General features: G+C 45.9%; 1 protein-coding gene across 4 annotated transcripts in view; it reads left to right on the top strand.

The window, feature by feature from the left end:
* The window catches only part of GOLGA1 (golgin A1), an 81173-nt gene that overhangs the window by 51010 nt on the left and 10449 nt on the right, over positions 1–19714 (top strand). For all 4 annotated transcript variants that reach the window (XR_006391225.1, XR_006391226.1, XM_044305675.1 and 1 more), the window contains 7 exons: positions 2899–2994; positions 5257–5409; positions 5574–5669; positions 6683–6772; positions 7850–7952; positions 9584–9744; positions 19030–19182. Coding sequence is in view for 2 of the 4 variants with exons in the window: in XM_044305675.1 (XP_044161610.1) it covers positions 2899–2994; positions 5257–5409; positions 5574–5669; positions 6683–6772; positions 7850–7952; positions 9584–9744; positions 19030–19182 (852 nt within the window). In the remaining 2 variants the exon portion in view is untranslated. The remainder of the gene's footprint in view (positions 1–2898; positions 2995–5256; positions 5410–5573; positions 5670–6682; positions 6773–7849; positions 7953–9583; positions 9745–19029; positions 19183–19714) is intronic.

Raw genomic sequence — 19714 nt, forward strand, 5'->3', positions numbered from 1 at the left:
GAGGTCACAATAACGCCTGTACAAGCATCATAGACGTGTGTTCAGGCGATTTTAGTCCTTGTAAAAAGTCTGAGGTGTACCAAAAAGTCAGTGAGCAGTGCTTTGCTGCCTGTGCTTCAAATAACCAATATCAAAGCTGCCTACAGCAGGGACCTTTGTTAATGGTTATTTTGGACGGGCGCTGGAGAGATACAGGTCCTACAGTAGGGGAAGCTGGCGAGAGCTGGAAGGAGGAAGGGAGGGCTCCTGGCGGTGGCTGCTAGGCGCGCTGCGCAAGGAGTGCTGGCAACCATGGCCCAGCAAAACATGCTGTGACCTGAAAAAGGAAGATAATGCCAGCCCAGGCTGAGATAAGATCCTGGAAGCAAGCAGAGCAGCCAATGACGCCCAAGTTACCAGGTAACTGTGTCTCCTTCCACCCACCGCAGCCAGGGACAGAAGCATACAAGTTTGCTTAGAAACCGTTTGTGCCATTGAAATTAGTTGGTAGAGAAGCAATTGCAGCACTGGTCCAGAAAAGATCAGCCCCATCTCAATAATGGTTAGAGGTTTGATTTAATCCTGGCTCCTTTCATATTATAGTTATAACCCTATAATGGACCTAGGTAACGAATTCCCTCTCCAAAAACATTCTGTGTTATGGCTTCATTAAATCTAACAGCACCCATAAACCTTGAATATCAGTCATACCGCTCCATTCTCCTGATCATGACCATAACCACACATGCTGCGCCACGTACATCACACTGGTGTATGCAGTGCAGTGTGTGTGATGTATGTGGTGCAGTGTGGAGTGCCAAGTGATAAAGTACAGAGAAGATCTGCCATATTGGGCTGGACTTTATCACTTGGCTATAATTGTCAGTAATGGTCCCCCACATAAATACTCATCTCCCCATTCACACCACCGCTATTTATTTACGTTGTTCTGCTCAGTTACAAAAATAATGGAGTGCTGGATCGGGCACGTAAGGGTGGGTTTTTGTCTTGCCTTCAACATACATAAAAACCATATACTTTAACAGTCACCTCAGACAGATGCCATATTGTGGCATCCGTCACCATGGAGTTTAATTGTAAAAAGTATACGTTTGTTTGGGGAACTCTGCAGGATGGGAAGCGTAGTGTACCATGTTTTTCCATCCTGCCAAATCCAGTAAAAAACATGGTGGCTTATGTACACTTTTTTTTTTTTTTTTTTTTTTACAATGGAAATCTATGGTGACGGAGGTGTCTTTTTACATGTATGACAAAAATGTGATGTGAACCCAGCCTAACTGACCAGGAAGAAGCTGAACAGACTCCGCCGATTACAGTTTCTGTTCAGGATCAGTTTTTTTTTACCAGACAAAAAAAAGAGCTGCATATGAGGTTTTTTTGGTCTGGTCCTTCAACACAATCTGCAACAGAGGCTCCAATGCAGATGTGAGCAAGTGCAGGCCTCCTCGGGTAAAAATACTCCTCAAAAATGGTCAGAGAAGTATTTTTACTCTTCCGGAAAAACTGTAGTGCGACCTCTGCATCATGCCGAACCTGGCCATTTAACCCCTCAAATGACACATTCAACAGCGATCACGGTATCTGTGATGTAAGGCAGAGGGAAGAGGCTCCCTCTGCCTTCCGATCGGAGCCCCAGCAGTGAAATCATGGGGCTCTGATCGGTTACCATGACAGCCTGGGGCCTGCTAAGTAAGGCTTCCCAAGGCTATGATAGTAACTTCCCTGCTGAGCTGTGCCTTGTGCGCAGCTTCGCAGGGAAGTTACTATCACCGCCCTGGAAAGCCTCAGCAGGCCTCAGGCTGTCATGGTAAATGATCGGAGTCCTGAAATTTCACTACAGGACAAAGATCAAAGGATCCCAGGTTCTAGCCCCCTAAAAGTTAGTCAAAAAAGTTAAAAAAAAAAAAAAAAAAAAAAAAAAACACACAAAAATATTAAGTTTAAATTACTTCTGTTTCCCAATTTTACAAATAAAAATATACAAAAAATAAATATATCCGGTATCACCGCATCTGAAAATGTCTGAATTATTAAAATATTTTAAAAAAATGTTCCGGTGTGGTGAATGCCGTAATGGAAAAAACATGCAATTAGCAATTTCGCACCTTGTCCCTCCCCAAAAAGTTGAATGTATCCCAAAGGTATCAATAAAAACTACAGTTAGTCCTGCAAAAAACAAGCTCTCATACAGCTCTGTAGACTGAAAATTAAAAAGTATTCCCATTACAGACAATGGGGGCATATCGCTAGGATATGCCCCCATTGTTTGATATGTGCGGGTCCCACCTCTGGGTATTGTTTTTTTTTTTTTTTGCATGCTATCGAGTATAACAATATTTTTTCTAGGTATTGAAACCGAATCAAAATTTTGGTATTGTGACAACTCCCCGCTGCTGTAACCCCTAGAGATCAGCTGTGATCTGCAGGGTAATCTGACCTCAAGTACTCAGTTCCAGCTCAGCATCACCCCAGGGGACACGAGCCTTGTATGTGTCCTTTCACATTTGTGTAATATGGATGTTCGGGGGGCTTCAGAGAGATACTTATTTGTAGCCATTCTCTGCTCCAGCTAATTAATGGAAGCCCCAAATAAGAGACTCCCCTGAATCTAAACCTTTAATGGCTGGCAGTTCAAATACCAGGTCTTTGCCACTTACAAGCCAATGGTATACAGTTATCAGTGTGTCATGTACTGTATATAGTTGTATACTGTTTACAGTTGTCAGGGGGTACATCTAGCCGCTATCCTGCAGGAAGTGAAATAGTGCACCCCCATCCTCAAATTGGACATGAGGAAAGTAGAATTGTATATTTGTCTAGTTGTCTATTTTATTAGAAAACGACTTGCATATGGATGACCCACAATATTCCTTGTATGCTTTGTGTTCTTCTTTTCAGCTCAGAGATGTACAGCAGACGTTACAGACAGTCCGAGAAGAACTACACGCTCGAGAGAAGGAGCTGAAGCAGAAAGAGGAGCAAATCGCTTCATGTGTATGTATCAGTCCAGCTGCCTATGGCCGCTCACAGCATTGTGCACAGACACATGTGAATGGTTTACTAGTGGTACAGTTTCCCATCAGGTCTGGCATTATTCACAGAAAAGTTTGTAAATTTATTATTATTTTTATTTTTATTCCACAGCGAAATGTACAGAGAAGAGATTGTGCTTTTATTACAAGCACAAATCACAGGACCACATTTCTTTGGCTTATCTTCTGCTCTACGACTTCAGCACTTAATGTACTTTTTCTTAAAGAGAATCTTTTACCAGGTTTACGCTGCCTTATCTTAGGGCAGCACTGATGAATGGCAGAGGCTTTAATAAAAAAAACGAGGTCCCTTACTTTCATTGTGCACTCTTTTTTCTTAAAATCCACTGGGAGCCAAGTGCTGAAGTCCACTCAGTGTAACGTATGCGCTTAGGAGTCTTCATCATCATGAGTTCTCCCATGGATGAGTGGCCGCTTTCTTCCTGTAAGGGTCCAGTCACACGTCCGCGTGTGTTTTACGGATCCGTTCTGCATTTTGCGGACCGCTTATCGCCAGCACTTAATAGAAAATGCCTATTCTTGTCCGCAATTGCGGACAAGAATAGGACATGTTCTATTTTTTTCGGGAACATCGTGCTGCCCCATAGAAATGAATGGGTCCGCAATTTCGTTCCGCAAAATACGGAACAAAATTGCGGACGTGTGAATGGACCCTTAAATGTATAGGGAGGAAGCTGCCAATGCCAATCAGTGGTGGGGAAGCTGCGGGGCCATGACTACGAGGACCCCTGAGTGTGCGCGTTACATTGAGTGAACTCAGCTCCTACTGGAGCTTCTCAACAAGATTTTCAGTAAATCACTGCAGACATAAATCTGTAGTCCTTGTACTGTAATCAGGATCTCTGTCACCGGTTTATGCTTCCCACAGATATGATGTCACTTCCAAAAAATATAACTCAGCTGTCGCAGAAAAATAATCCCTAAGTAAAACTTTTAAAACCACCTTAAAATATATTAGCACTAATACCAAAGTCCGGAAGCATTTTGCCACCTGAGCACAAAGATATTAGATACATCACAGTTGTCGATTGTATAGGTGGTAGCAAATAGCAAAGAGTACACGTCAATAGGGCCTCAGCAAAAAGTATGTCACCAGGCCCTTCTTACAGGGTTGAGTTAAAACTCCGCCAAGGAGTACTCTCCCTTCAATGACCCTCAGGCTACCCCTGCCTAAAAGCGGAGCACCCGCCCCGACAGGGTCAATCCCATTTTTCTGTGGCTAATGCCTCTCTCTCCCCTGTGCCACATTGATGATAACTTCCATAACTCTGTAATAGTCCCGATGTGTCCCTCCGACTGGATAAGGGTTCTTCAGGGGACAAAGTATGAAAATGACGATCAGACGTGATGATGTGGCTTGATGCATCTGAATTGCTTTGTACAGCTTATCTGCACATATAATTTACTGCTTGTACACTAAAGCCCCCATTAGATTGCCTGATGTTCGGGCACATTATTGCTAACATTCGCAGTAATCTGCCGGTGTAAAGGTGCCGCTGATTACCCGATGAATAAGCGAAATGCTTCTTCACATCACCTAAATTATTGTTTGTTGGCAGCAGATCGTCCCGTCTAAACAGCACTCTGCTGCCAGCAAACAAGGATTCTGTATGGGGACGAGCGATGGCATTAGCGACTGTTCCTCCCCATATCGGAAGAGACTATTCTTTCCTGACAATCGTCTACCCCATCGAGCAGTGTAAATGGGCCGTAAATGTAGTAGATGCTTACCAGTGCTAATTCTTCACGCTGTAGTGGAATATATATATATTATTTTTTTTTTTTTAAGACAGTCATGAATTAAACATTGGACCCCTTTTGCTTAAATGTGTATTGCCAGAATGACAGTGTATCACTCATGCACAAGACCAGTGGAGCTTGGCTATTGATGGTGGTCCGATATAGTTTGAATTAAGTGTCAGTCCCCACAATCAACTACCGCTCCACAAGTGGCAAACATGGGACCCCTGTTCTCATGCTTAGTGGGGGGGTTCCAAATGTTTGATCCCCACTGATCAGACACGTAGCACCTATCTGGATAGGTGATAAGTTGCCATTCTGGGACAATCCCTTTAATGACATGGAAAAATCATTATTTAGAAATCACCGTCCAGATGTTATTTATACTGAAAAATAGAAAATGTGTAAAGCATAATGTGGTTGTAATACCTATAATCTATCTTTTATGTTTCCTCATGCCTAGCAATCAGAACTGAAATCGGAGAGCGATAAATTAACACATCAGCTGCACAGTGTGAGACAGCAATGTGCGGAGAAGGTGGATCGACTAGAAGCCCAGGTCTCTGCCCTGGAGAGTGCTCGAGAAATTGATAGGACATCAGCACAGCACAATATTGTAAGCATGGTGGCCGCTGGTCTAATATTAGAACATTATTCTGTGCAAACATATTTGCTAATCGTCTAATGCATTTTGTGTGGTTTATTTTTCGGATCATTTGTGAGCCGTCTGGAATCATTTCTGCTGACCAGTGGATTCTGAACATTTTTATCTTCATACAGAGTCTTTTGGAACAAGAAAAGGAGTCTTTACAAGAAAGAAATAAAGATCTGGAAGCTGCTCTCAAAAAGCTGGAGGCTGATCAGGAGAAGATGAAGGTATGTGCCAACTGTATGAAGCATTACAAACCTTATTGTGAAACTGGGAAGCAGGTAGGTACATAGTGCAGCACCAACAAAATAAATGGCGAATCAGGAGGCCACAATGCATACTTATTGGAGCATTTAAAGGCTGTGTACACCTTCGGAGGCAATTTTTGTTTACGATTGCATTTTTCTCATTTTTGACTATAAATTATATTTTCAATTGATCTTTAATAAAAATATTGAGCCGTTCTGTCACAAAGGGTTAACAGTTTTTCTAACTGTGTGACTCTTACTTTCACTTCATCTAATAAACATGATCTCTAAACTACTAAGAGGTTATAAACACTAGAATGAGTGTTTATAATGTCAGAGAGCAGAGATAAGGAGCCTGTCAGCTCCCTAAATGACGGAAAAGACAGAAAATCCAAAGGCTGCTACTACAGCATCTCAGCCCTGTACAGAAAAAAAGGCTCCATAAAACACTAATTGAAAACATGATTTTAAGCTAAAAATGAGTACAATGCAATAATAACGATCACTGTATGTCGTTCACATGGCCTAGTTGCAGCTCGGCCCCATTCAAGTCAATAGGGCTGAGCTTGCAATACCGAGCATTACCACTATACAATGTATGGCGCTGTGCTTTGAAAGCTGCTGGGAGTCGGCTGCGCTCACCAGAGCTCTGGTCCTTGACTTGGACCCTCGCCGGTGAGATAATGATGACCTGAGGATAGTTCATCATTAGCAATACCTGGATAACCCCTTTTAAAGAGGTTGAAAGCATGAGAGGATACCCATCATCCCAGTAAGCCCCCGCCAGGGATGGAAATCCATGCTGTCTTTTGCCAGCCTTCATCAAGAGGGGATAGGAGTAAGCGTTTGTTAATGTGCAATCCCCTCTAGTTACACTGTCCATGTAAGTCCGTAGGGATCCATGTATCTAACTAGTGAATGAGAAAAACTATATATCCAAGCATTCATTTATTGCAGTTACATAACAACTCTGATTTACATTCTCATTGCAGGAGGAGCTGAGTAGTAGAGAGACTGTGAGCGTTGAGATTGCCAAAGCTTTGGAGGAAACACGGAGGCAGAAAGAAGATCTTCAGCAACAGGTATGTGATGACAAATGTAGGAAACAGAACTCCTATACAGTCAAGTCACATTATTATGACTATCTGCTAATATCCAGAGTAACCGCCATGTGCAGCATGGGCAGCAGCTAGACTGGCTAGGGGTGACTCTATAAGGTCCTGGTAGGTTGTCACAGGTATCTGGAGCCATGCTCACTGCAGTGCATCCCACAGCTGCTGGAGGGTGCGTGGGGGAGAATCCATAGAGCGACCACGACGATCCAGGTGGTCCCACAGGTGCTCAGTCTGGGGAATTAGGGGGCCAGGGCAGTACTCTGGGTCATGCTCTTCCAACCAATGTCGGACATTTCTAGCCCTGTGACATGTCACATTATCATGCTGGACGATCCTATCTGCTCCAGGGAAGACAATCAGCATGTAGGGGTGTACATGATCTGCAAGGATGGATTCATACCAAAATCAGTTGAGAATGCCTTCCACATGGATGAGTGAGCCCAGAAAATGCCACAAAAGCATCCCCTAGACCAGGCATGCTCAACCTGCGGCCCTCCAGCTGTTGCAAAACTACAACTCCCAGCATGCCTGAACAGCCTACAGCTATGAGCCTACAGCAGGGCATGGTGGGAGTTGTAGTTTTACAACAGCTGGAGGGCCGCAGGTTGAGCATGCCTGTTATAGAGGACACTGGTAATGGTTTCTCTGCCAAAAAATCTGCCTTATAACATTATGCGGCCCATGTATTAACAATTTTACAGTAATTCATATTAAAGAGGAGTATTTTTACTCTTCTGGAAAACATTTAGTGCGCCCTCTGTTGGCAGGGGATTGGTATACTGTTATCTGCACATTCAGAGTTTACATTTGATTCGTGGGTAATCTGTATAACAATCCACCACAGTATAGGTTTGTTTGTGGATTTTTTATCTTTTTTTGCGGTTTGTGACTTCCCTATTGAAGTCAGTGAGGCCAAAATCCACAAATAATATTCAACGGAAATTAATATGTCGCAGATCCAAAGTAACTGCAAGAAAAATCATTTTTTTGTAGCGTGCTGCATAAATAACCTTTTGGTTGATCTTCTGCCTTTTCTCCTGACAGGTAGCAGATCTGACTGCTGTAATTGATAGGAACACACAGGAGATATCTCTAAAGAAGGAGCAGCTGGTGAGAAAAGAGGAAGAGGCTGCACTACTGAAAGGAGGTAGGGGGGAGTTCTCGCCCCGTATGTATTAGACATAGTCCAGAGTCTCACACTGTTTCTCAGCCAAGAAACCCCCCTCAGAGGATAGGTCACCGGCTAAAAAATCTCAGAAACCCCCTTTATACGTTCTTTTCCTGTAGCAGTCAGCAGCAGAGGGTAGGGGAAGCTCATGAATATTAGGACTCCCTACCGCATGCAGTGTATTACGCAGAGACTAGCCGTCAGCATGCACTGGGCTACTCGATACTCATTATCCCATCTTGTGTAGGATGCCTTTGTGGTGCATGTGGTCCGCTGCCGACATCCTCCATTGTATGCATTTTTGCTGGGGATTGGGCGATCACTGGCGGAGGAATCGCTCCCCCGGTTATAAACACGCCACAGTGTTTGGGGATTTTGAGCATTTCCTCCCATTTAGGCCACTTTACTTCAGTTATTTGACAGATTATGTAAGTGGCATTTCTCAGGGTCGCTGTCAGCAGTTTATGCTGCCCTCAGCACAAAACTTGTGACAGATCCAAGTATATTCCATAAAACCACCATTGTTTAATTCATTGGGTGATCAGTGTGTCCTCTTAACGCTATCGTTTTGGAAGGGGGTCCACCACACCCACCAGTGCATATTCATGGCCAGCTTTGAAAATAGCAGTAGGTTGGTGATGAGGGGATTTATGTATATCTCCGTTTTCCATCTCTTCTATTCTATTCCTAGCATGTTGCCCTTGTTTCCCATACAATCCGATTATTCTGTGTATAATTACACCTCTTCCAGTCCTTCATATACCCCAAGAGCAACACACAACCCTCGCAGATACTTATATATAAAAATAGTTTACTGATAACCTAGAGATGACATGGCAATGGACAATATACATAAAGATACAGATAACACAATACATAGAGGACACCACCACACACAGCCGCCTCCGTTCCTGCCCACCCTGGATGCTAAGCAAATGTGGCTAATAATGTGTATGTATATGCAGCATATCCAGAGTCCATCAATATACTGTCTACTGGATCTACTCTTCTAACCAACTCGCATCCAGTGCCTGACCATTAGTACATGTACATATAGAGACTCATGTATAAACAGCATATATAATCTAACTGGTAATGCAATTGCAGACTGCGAATATCTATATGTACACATATAAAGTCTACTGGGATATTATACTTGTATACATACCCACATAAGCACACATATAACATAGCTTGCTCCTGAAATGCTGTTCATCCAAGGGTGTCCAGGAAGAGAAGCCCCCAGCCCCACTCCCAACTTTCACCTATATGTTGCTGTGTCCCAGCCCCCCCACCATAGACTCCACCCTGTGACCACCCAAATATCTTCCCCCATCTCTTGGTCAACAGAATGTTGTTCAATTGCTTTTACAATATGCCCTTCCTGCCTTAGATATGCTAACAAGGGACACAATGCTACTGGCTATACTGAATGGGTGAATACCACTGGGTCCAATTATTAGGCATATTTGTGTGGTCATCAGGATGAGGTTCTGGCTGAAAGCCATATTTCCTGTAACAGTTGGAAAAAAAATTAACAATTATGGTACTTCAACTTGGAATCAGTATTCTTCACCTTCTATAAGTCTTTTTGTTACCTCAACCCACAGATTATGATGCCATTGTATTAAAAATGCAGCAGCTGCAGTCTGAACTGGAAACGTATAAAACTAAAGCAGCTCAGAGCGAGGAGTCTGCTGAGAAACATGTAAGAGATGTCGGCGTGCAGCTGCAGGAACAAAAAGAGGCTCTGCAGGCAAGTGAGTCGCAGGTAAGAAGGGATTTGTTGCCTGACCTCATTTTACAGCTCACTGATCCAAATTTCTGAGATATAAAGTGAAAAATACGGTATTTTATATTATATAAGACGCACCCAGTGATAAGACGCACCCCAGATTTTAGAGTAGTAAAATAAAATAAAAATATTTATCATCAGACCTCAGATTAACCCATCAGACCCTTATCGGGCCTCAGATCAGATCCCCATCGGGCCTCAGATCAGATCCCCATCGGGCCTCAGATCAGATCCCCATCGGGCCTCAGATCAGATCCCCATCGGGCCTCAGATCAGATCCCCATCGGGCCTCAGATCAGATCCCCATCGGGCCTCAGATCAGATCCCCATCGGGCCTCAGATCAGATCCCCATCGGGCCTCAGATCAGATCCCCATCGGTACCCCCAGACCTCGGATCAGCCCATCATAAAAAATCATCTTACCTGTGCTGCGCCGCGGCTCCTCTTCAGCTGTCGCGCTCCCATCTTCCAGGCCTGCGCTGCACTGTCACATGACTGTGTGCAGCGTCAGGTCATAGTGCGCGCAAATGACACTTGAAAAGTGGAAGTGTAGTTTTTACCACGCCATCCACCTCTCCCTCATTCTCAGAGGAAAGCAGTAAACGCAAATTCCTCATTGAGCCCTTTTGGATTAAGACTATCAAGTCGGTAAATCCATTTTGTTTCTTCTTTCAGAAGAATGGCATCAGGAGGTGGATGGCGTGGTAAAAACTACAATTCCATCTCTTTTTTTCGACTTTTCAAGTGTCATTTGACACTAACATACATAGAGCCAAAAATTCTGATAACCCGAATCACTGGTTGTGATTATGAAAATACGTCTCTTCTTTCAAGTATACACTATCTCGTATCAGCAATAATAACAGGACTGCATCCTTCAATAACAATCAGTCTGTACCACTACATCTAACAAAAAAGCCACTCTTAAATGTGTGGCTGTGTCATAATATAGACAAATTCCTATGGCAGATAGTTTCTGCATCATCATCCTATTAAACTTCCCTTAAAATCAAATAAAGCTGGGGCACTACAGTTGATACTGTGCTAGAACAATAACTGCTCATGCCATATAATATCTAAACAGTAAATAACACCTAGGCATTATAGATGTGCATGCGATTTACAAATGTGACACATATCCATTGCTGCATATGTAGATTTAATTTATGTACATCATTATGGCTAAATAAGTGGCCTTACTTTATGTAGCACATTCACTCATAAGTATAACAATAGCCTTGGCGCAGCTGCTGTGAGAAGACGTCCTCAGTATGCGACTAGCCTGGTGGCGGCGCGCCGGTGATGATGAATTAGGCAGACTGTGATGATTGGCGTTTCACTCCTCCTCAGGGGGTGGGGCTCCAGACGCAACCTGCTGATAGGTACTGTGACACCTATCTTACATTTATTATAGGATGCAGAGCCTGTCAATCCTCATGTGACGTATTTAAACCTCCAGATTGATAGGGTAACTCATTGCTGCCCATTTCCCGTGAAGAAGCCAGTTATCTGGTGAAACATGTTGGGGGGCAGACACAGTTTTTAACTCGGTACACAGCTCCACTGCAATTTATTTAGTAGTAGTCCGGCTGGCCTACAAATCAGTGTTAGATCATTTTAGTAGTTAGACACGGCATCAAAACCGTGACCATATCGACTACAGTGTTCACTACCAATAGGATAATTGCTGAATTGATAGTACATCGAAAGTGTTGTGTGCAGCGTTCACAGTGGGCTGACTGCTCTCCGCCCCCACAATTTAGTCCAGTTGACAGTGGCACTGCGATTGATATGACGGCAGCAATTTGTCTGTAAAGTGACAGGGGTGAGTGATAGTGCACATACTCTCCCTCTGGATTCACTGACCAGTTTTGATATGATGGTGGAGTTGTGACTGTATTTTTAAACTTTTTCAAAATTTTTGGTTCACTAAGTAAAATTAAAAATAAAGATAGTAAGCACATTTTTTTAAGTCTAGTTATAATAAAAGTGAAGTATTAGTATAGACCTGGGGCAAGATAGGTTCAACGCCTGTATAGGCATTTGCAATTAAAAATTTAATAAACCTTACCCAGGGTATGTCCCAATTAGAAATATATTATCTGCGCTTGGGGCGCTTCGCTCCCCGCTCCTAATGCATACTAGTGAGCGTCTCGCTAGACGCACGGACATTTCTCGCTCGTATCATTGGGGGACACACGACCGTGGGTATAGCTGCTTGCTGCCACTAGGAGGCGACACTAGGCTAGAAAGTGATAGCTCCTCCCTTGCCAGCTATACCCTCCCCAGCCAGGAGAGAACATATCAGTTTTTAGCTTAGTGTCATAGGAGGCAGACCTCCCTGCATATTGCAGGGCGGCTTTTTATTTAATTTTCTTTTATTTTTTTTCCTTTTTCTTTCTCCTTAGGATGGGAAACAGAGTCGCCTAGCCTGTCTGTTTTCCCGGGGTGTATAGCCGGTGTCGGATTCCCTTACCGACTATCCTCCCCCCAAGAAGCCAATGTGGACCAGGGCAGCCTCGCTCCCCTGCTTCCCCCCAGCCTTAGGGTCACCCATGTCTCCAAGCCCTCTGTTCCAGCTTCCTGCCACCTAGGTGCCAGTGGCTGAAGGGGTGACCCTGCTAGTTCTGCCAGATTGAAACTCGACGTGGACAGCATCGGATGGCTGAGTATACCTCCCGCCTCCCCTTCCCCCACCCCCTGGTCCTTAGTGTGCTAGGACCTGGGTACACTGTCTTGCGTGTTATTCTTTATCAATACTGCCCGGGGGGCCCAGGTTATGTTTATTTTACATGGCCGCTCCTGCGCGCGCACTGTTGAGCGCTTCGTCCTGCAGAGACTCTGGCTCCGGTCCTGCCTCTTCTGGCAGCCGTGGCTCAAATTTAGGGCCCGGCTTCAGGCCGTATGTGATACCTTCCTCTGAGAGGAAGGGGCAGGGCTTCGTTTCCCGACACCGTAGCGGGTGGTTCCTTCCCTTCTTCCCGCGCTTCTGTTGCTGCAGCCGCGTCTCAGGGGGAGCATAGGACCTGGGTAGCCTCTGTTTGCTGGTAGGACGTTTCTTTACTCCCTCCCCAGCCTTTAGTCGGTCATTTAGGCTAATTCAGCTATGTCTGAACCCACCAATGACCCCCGCCTGCCTTTTGTTACGCAATTTGAATGTACTTTATGCATTCTGAAATTCCCTCGCGGTCAGTCGGAACCTGTATGCTCCGCATGCTCTGTCTGGGGTAACACTGCCCCCCAGCCTATGCAACCGCATGACCGCTCTGATTCTGTGGAATCGGGCTGGGCGCGTTCCCTATCCCAGGCGGTGGAGGACCTCTCTAAAATATCCCAATCCACCCTATCAATTATGGGTCGCTTGGTTGATAAGTCCCCACCAGAGCAGTCCTCACTTTGCTTGGGCAAAGCCCTTAGGAGCAGGTCGTCTCAGAAGCGGACCAGAGCAGTACGCCATTCCTCCTCTGACGTCTCACGCTCAGGGAGGTCCTGTCCGAAGGGGAGATTGGTGATTCACTATCTGACATGTATTCGGAATCATCTTCTAAGATTGCTTCCATGGTGGATAGCCTAGTAATGGCAGTCCGGGACACCTTCCAGGTGTCCTTCCTCCGCTCCAGGCAAACTCCAAAAGTGTTTCCCTTGCATGACGACCTTTCTGTCGTCATTGCTAAGGCATGGGACCACCCAGATTGTCGCTTTGCCCCGCCTAAGTGACTTGATTTACTATAACCCTTCCCAACTGAGTCCGTGACTAAAGGTGGATCCTCCAGTTACACGTCTGGCCAAAAACACCGCCATTCCGGTAGCAGACGGCTCCTCCCTCCAGGATCCAGTAGAGCATCGGATGGAGACAGTGTCTAAGTCTCCCTGTTTGCAGCAAGCGGCTCAGCTCTGCGTCCCATTTCTGCCTCTGCTTTGGCAGCTAAGGCGGTCTCTGAATGGGCGCTCCGTTTGAATCAGGGTCTGGCGATGGGTCTCCCCCTAGCGGAGCTCCAGTCCCAAGCTCTTCAGATTGCTCAGGCAGGGAAGTACATCTGTGAGGCTTCCTTGGACGCGGGTATTTTAATTGCCCGCTCTTCCGCCCTCGCCATCACCTTGCAGCGTGAGCTCTGGCTCAAGGTATGGGCCAAACTCTCCCTTTCAGGCCTGCTGTTTTCTGGGTCCCGTTTGTTCGGTACCCGGCTGGATGAGGTAATCTCGGAGGCCACGGGCAGGAAGAGTACTCCCCTTCCCCAGAGTAAGTCCAAGCGCACCCCCCGCGCTAGGTCCTCGTTTTTAAGGGGACATTCCTTTCGCCGCACCACTGGTACGCGACCAGCTTCAGGGGTGTCTCCTGCTGCCACCGCACAGGAACATAAGAAAAGGCTGTTCTTTAAGTCTCATTTGGCCTGGAGGCCAAAAGCTCAATCCTCCCATTCCTCGCGGGTGGGGGGCTGTCTCCTCCTTTATCAGGAGATTTGGCGGGCCCACATCTCAGACGCATGGGCACTCGAGGTAATCACATCAGGTTACAAGATCGAGTTTACCTCCCCTCCCCCTGAGCGCTTCTTCCGTTCTAAAGTACCCAAGGAGGCAAAAAGGGCCTCCGCCTTGTTCCAGGCAATTCATTCCCTCGTAGCTCGAGGAGTGATCACCCCGGTCCCTCGGACGGAACAATTTACAGGGTTTTATTCAAACCTGTTTGTGGTTCCGAAGAAAAAGGGTTCTGTCCGGCCAATTTTGGACCTCCAATTGTTGAACCGGTTCCTCCGGGTTCAACACTTCCGGATGGAGTCCCTTCGCTCCGTCATTGCTTCACTGGACCAGGGAGAATTCCTTTCCTCCATAGACATTTAGGATGCATACCTACACGTCTCCATAGCCCCGGCGCACCAGCGCGTTTAGCTTTAGGGCCCCATCACTTCTGATTTGGGCTGGCAACGGCACCACGAGTCTTCACCAAGATCCTCGCTCCCCTACTTGCCCTGCTTCGTTCCAGGGGCATCACCTTGATTCCTTACCTAGAAGACATTCTGTTCAAGGCGGCAACCTTGGCTCAGAATGAGGCCAGTCTTCGTATCACCTTGGATACCCTCACTCAGTTCGGTTGGCTGGTGAATTTCCAGAAGTCCTCCCTGGCCCCTGCCAGACGACTCACGTTCCTGGGGATGACCCTGGACACGGAGGAGGCGTTGATCCGCCTCCCTGTGGACAAGCAGCTGGCACTCCAGCTGTCAGTTCGTCTGCTTCTCCATCACAAATGCCCATCTATCTGTTGCAGTATGCAAGTCTGATGGGCTATGGTCGCTTCCTTTTGAGGCAATTCAATTTGCACAATTTCATTCCCGTCCGCTCCAACTGGCGATCCTGACTCGTTGGGACCAATCTCCAGAGTCCCTGGACCGTCACATTGTTCTGCCCACACAGGTGCGTCTAGCTCTCAGGTGGGGGCTCCGGACCCCGACTTTGCAGTCGGGGAAGTCTTTTCTCCCGGTCTCGTGGACAATCCTTACCACCGATGCCAGCCTTCAAGGATGGGGAGGAGTCTTCCCTTCCAGGACAGTCCAGGGCTTATGGTCTCAATCGGAATCTAAACTGCCACTCAACATCTTGGAACTCTGGGCCATTCGTCTCTCCCTTCTCCATTGGGCCCCTCTTCTAAAGGGCCAGCCAATACGGATTCAATCCGACAATGCCACGGCTGTGGCCTATATCAACCACCAGACCAGTCCGGGGAGATGAGGATCGCCTGGACGCCCTCAGTCTTGATCCTGCGTAGAACACGCAGCAGGAGAGGGAGAGGTGGGAACACATACACTAGAGAGAACCCGTCCCACGGCGCTACCAGAGCGTCTGTGGCGCATGCCTTGGGATCTCTTGTGCGAGAGAAGAAGGTGGGAAGCCATCAAGTCCACCTCCGGACGACCCCACCGGAGACAAATCTATTTGAACACCTCCAGGTGCAGGGGCCATTCCCCTGGGTCCAGAGTCGTCCGTTCCAAATGTGTTGTCAGTTCTTTTCTGCTACTCCTCCTGCTTGGGCACAAACTGATATGCTCTCTCCTGGCTGGGGAGGGTATAGCTGGCAGGGGAGGAGCTAACACTTTCTAGCCTAGTGTCTCCTCCTAGTGGCAACAAGCGGCTATACCCACGGTCCTTTGTCCCCCAATGAACTCAGCGAGAAAGACATCTTACAGGTGAGTCCACAAAAATCTCTCCCCCCCCCCCCCCACTTTTGGGGGGGGGGGGGGGTGCATCTTATAAAGCGAAAAATATGGTAATATTATATATACATACACAGGCACTTTACTGGTGATTTTTCTCTCTCTTTGCATGCAAGTCCTGGGGCTCATGGTTGCAGCCATGAAAGCAGTTGTGAACAGTTACACTTTCTCCCTTTTGAACATGCAATCCTGTCCAAGTGGGACGTCTCCAACCTCCTTAGACGTTCAGATACGCATACCAACATAAGTTCGTCACCCTCTCCAGTGGTGGCTGTCCTCCCCGATGCTGACAACGGGTCGATCCTTCATCCCTCTCCCATGGGTAATGATCACAACACAGTCTCCATGGCCAGAGAGAAGTCTTTCGGTCCCAAACAGTACAAGGGGGATGATCTTGAGGGATGGCATCCCTTCCCAACAAATAATAGTGATATTATTATTATTCCTAGTTCATTGAACCAATCATCTTACTGGCCATCCAGTTCGTATCTAGAATTACAATTTAATGGCAGTGGCAAACCTCAACCATCATGGGGAAAGGTGGAGTCTGGCAACCATGGCAGAGACTTTTCAAATCTTCAGATGAGAGGAAATCCATGTGTCAGCACAATCAGCCGTTCTCATTTCAGGAGTGGACAACTGGATTGTGGATTTTTAAGCAGTAGCCCTAGGAGAAAAGGCAGTTTATCCTCCAAGTTTTTCAAGCAATTTTCAATCGTTGGGGTCCACCAGACAGGTACCTGATGGCATCTCCCCACAACTATGAACTTTCCATCTTTGTAGCTCAATCTCATGACCTTTCGCTCTGGCAGTAGATACTCTTGTCATTCCTTTGAGCCAGTTCACGGTCCCTCATGTTTTACTCCCAATTTCCTTCCCTTCTGGAAGATTCAGACCGATGGTCTTCATGTCATCCAAGTTGCTCCAGACTGGCCTGGATGGGTCTGGTTGGCATCTATGATTTCTCTTCTGGCAGACCAAACCTGCCCTCCCCCTCTGTGGGACGATCTTCTCTCCCAATGTCCTTTGCATCACCTGAATTTAACTTATCTGTGTGTAACGACATGGCTCATAAAGCTGACATTCTCAAAGCCATGGGATTCTCAGATTCTGTCATCCAGACCATGATTAAAGAGGACCTTTTACTACTACTGACATGCCTGTTGTAATAGCTTCATGCATTCCCCATGTAATAACCATTCTGGAGCATCTATTCTTATGGCTCTATGTTGTGCCATTCCTTTATTTCTGCTAGAAGTTATGAATTAATTCCTATTAGCCTTCAGTAAGGGTACAGAGGGGAGGTAACCAGTTGGGGGGGGGGGAGGGGGGGGTGTACCTGCACAGACTGAACATGGCAGCACTGATTGGATAGAGTGAGTTTGTGCAGGTACACCCCCCCCCCCCCTCCCCAACTGGTTACCTCCCCTCTGTACCCTTACTGAAGGCTAATAGCAATTCAGTCATAGCTTCTAGTAGAAATAATAAAGGAATGGCACAACATAGAGCCATAAGAATAGATGCTCCAGAATTGTTATTACATAGGGGAATGCATGAAGCTATCAAAACAGGAATGTCAGGAGTGGTGAAAGGTCCTTTTTAAGGCTATGAAACCAGCTTCCTCTTGTATCTACCACAGGGCGGAAGTCTTTTTTCCACTCGTGCAAACAGTTGCACCTTTCTTCCATGCAGTCCTCTCTTCTATCCTCTCCGTCATTCAGGCGGATTGGATCTGGTCTGGCACCTGGGACAGGTTTCTGCATTATCTATTCTCTTTCAGCACCCTCTAGCTTTCAGTTTGCACTTTTCTTCAGGATGTGGCCCGTGCGGTACTCCCTTACTGCAGCGCCTTGTTTCGGATGTACTGCAGAGATCACCTTTTGAACACTGTAGGATATTTCCCTACTCTTTCTTTCAAGGTAGCTTTTGCAGTTTCCGTCATCTGTCCTCAGAGTTTCGGATCTGGCGGCCTTGTCGTATAAATACCCCTCCTTTGTGCTTCCCTATGACAAGGTTGTCCTCCGACAGGTTCCCAACTTTATTCTGAAGGTTGTGACTGTCTTCCATCTTAATGAGGATATTGTCTTGGCCTCATTTTATCCTACTTTGTCTAAGGAACAGACCCTCCATTCCCTGGACATAGTCTGGGCAGCACGCATTTACCTCTCCTCCATGGCCTCTTTCCGGAGGTCGCACTCTCTCTTGTTGTATCCGGCTTGCTATTTCTGAGGCATATCTCTCTAAGGACGAGGAGCCCCCCCTTTTGGGTGACTACTCATTCTACATGTTCTCTAGGGGTCTCCTAAATGGTTGTCACCAAGCATCTGCACTTTTACCCTACCCTGGGGGCTGTTTTGGAACGTCCCAAAGTCTCTCTGTGTCCCCCAATGACATGAATGAGAAAAATTGATTTTTGTTACTTACCGCAAAATCCTTTTCTCTTCTGTTCATTGGGCGGACAGCCCTCATCCTTTTGATCTTTGTTGGTGAGTTCTCAGACCAACTCGTTGCAGGTTCTCTCTGTTCTAGATTTGTTTTTGCCTAGCCTTTCTTGTTCTCCTCCTACTCTGAAAGTTACTGATCTAGCTCTGTCCCTGCTACTGTAAGTAACAAAATTCCTTTTTTTTTTCTTCAGGCTATGAAGTTTTTCTTTTGTCACTTGTCACATGAGCATGGCCCATGATTACACACTATACTTGCTATAAAATTCTCAAGTGTATCTTCTGTTACAAACATCTATTGGTAGTGTCATTGGAGAGTAGTGATGTGATTATAACTATTGCTCTCTGTATTATAGTCCATCTGGCTTCCTGCACCTTCTCCCCCAAAATGTCACATCTAGTATTTAGAACGAACAAGGTCTTTATACATTAGTCTGTGCATGCTTAATAACTTGGCTTTAAGGATATTACATTTGAGCCTCTGGTACGCTACCAGTTTGGCGTTAGTAGATGTAGGATACATCTAATAATTGTCCAGTTGTGATTTATGTCTGAGACTTTATATGATCAGATCTCAATAAAAAAGTTTTATATTTATTCTTCTCTTATTCCAGGTGTCCTCGCTCCAACAAGAAGTGTCTACTCTTCATGAACGTTTGCATGGAACACATACTCAGGAGACTAATGGAGAGGTGACAGTGGGTGACATTGCACAGCTCCAGAAGGAGAACAGGGAAATGGAGCAACAGATTGCTGAAAAAAATAAGGTAATAGGGAAAATGTCCACGTAAAATGACTTATGCTAAGTATAATAAGGGAGAGGTGACCACTATCACACAGTTTACATGGTTATATTACAGTAGCTACCCCTGGATAACTGATGTACTTGAGCAAAGTGGATGCAAACTATGCAAGAAAGCATGGGGGAGTAGGCGCGCACACACAACAAAATGTTATGATCTAAATAGTTAATCGAAAATTTATGGTGAACCTCCAAAGACGTTCCCCATAGACTTTCACATGAATCGCCATTTAAGTTTATTATTTTCTGCAGATGACTGCTGTGGGAGTCTGGAAATCTGTTCTGTGAAGAGAGGGAGGAGGGATCTGTAGCTTCCCACTCATGATTGTCCTTGCAAAAAGTGTGGATTTGTGAGATATTGGGGCAGATTTGTCAATACAAATGAACTGTATGTGCAGCAGATTACCAACTAGAAAAGTGATGGAAACAACCCCAGGCGTCCTTTTAAGACATTGGTGTGCGACCTGCTGATAAAAAGTCAGAATTCTTAGCAAATC

The sequence above is a fragment of the Bufo gargarizans genome, chromosome 9, assembly GCF_014858855.1.
Source record: "Bufo gargarizans isolate SCDJY-AF-19 chromosome 9, ASM1485885v1, whole genome shotgun sequence".
NCBI classification, from domain to species: domain Eukaryota; kingdom Metazoa; phylum Chordata; class Amphibia; order Anura; family Bufonidae; genus Bufo; species Bufo gargarizans.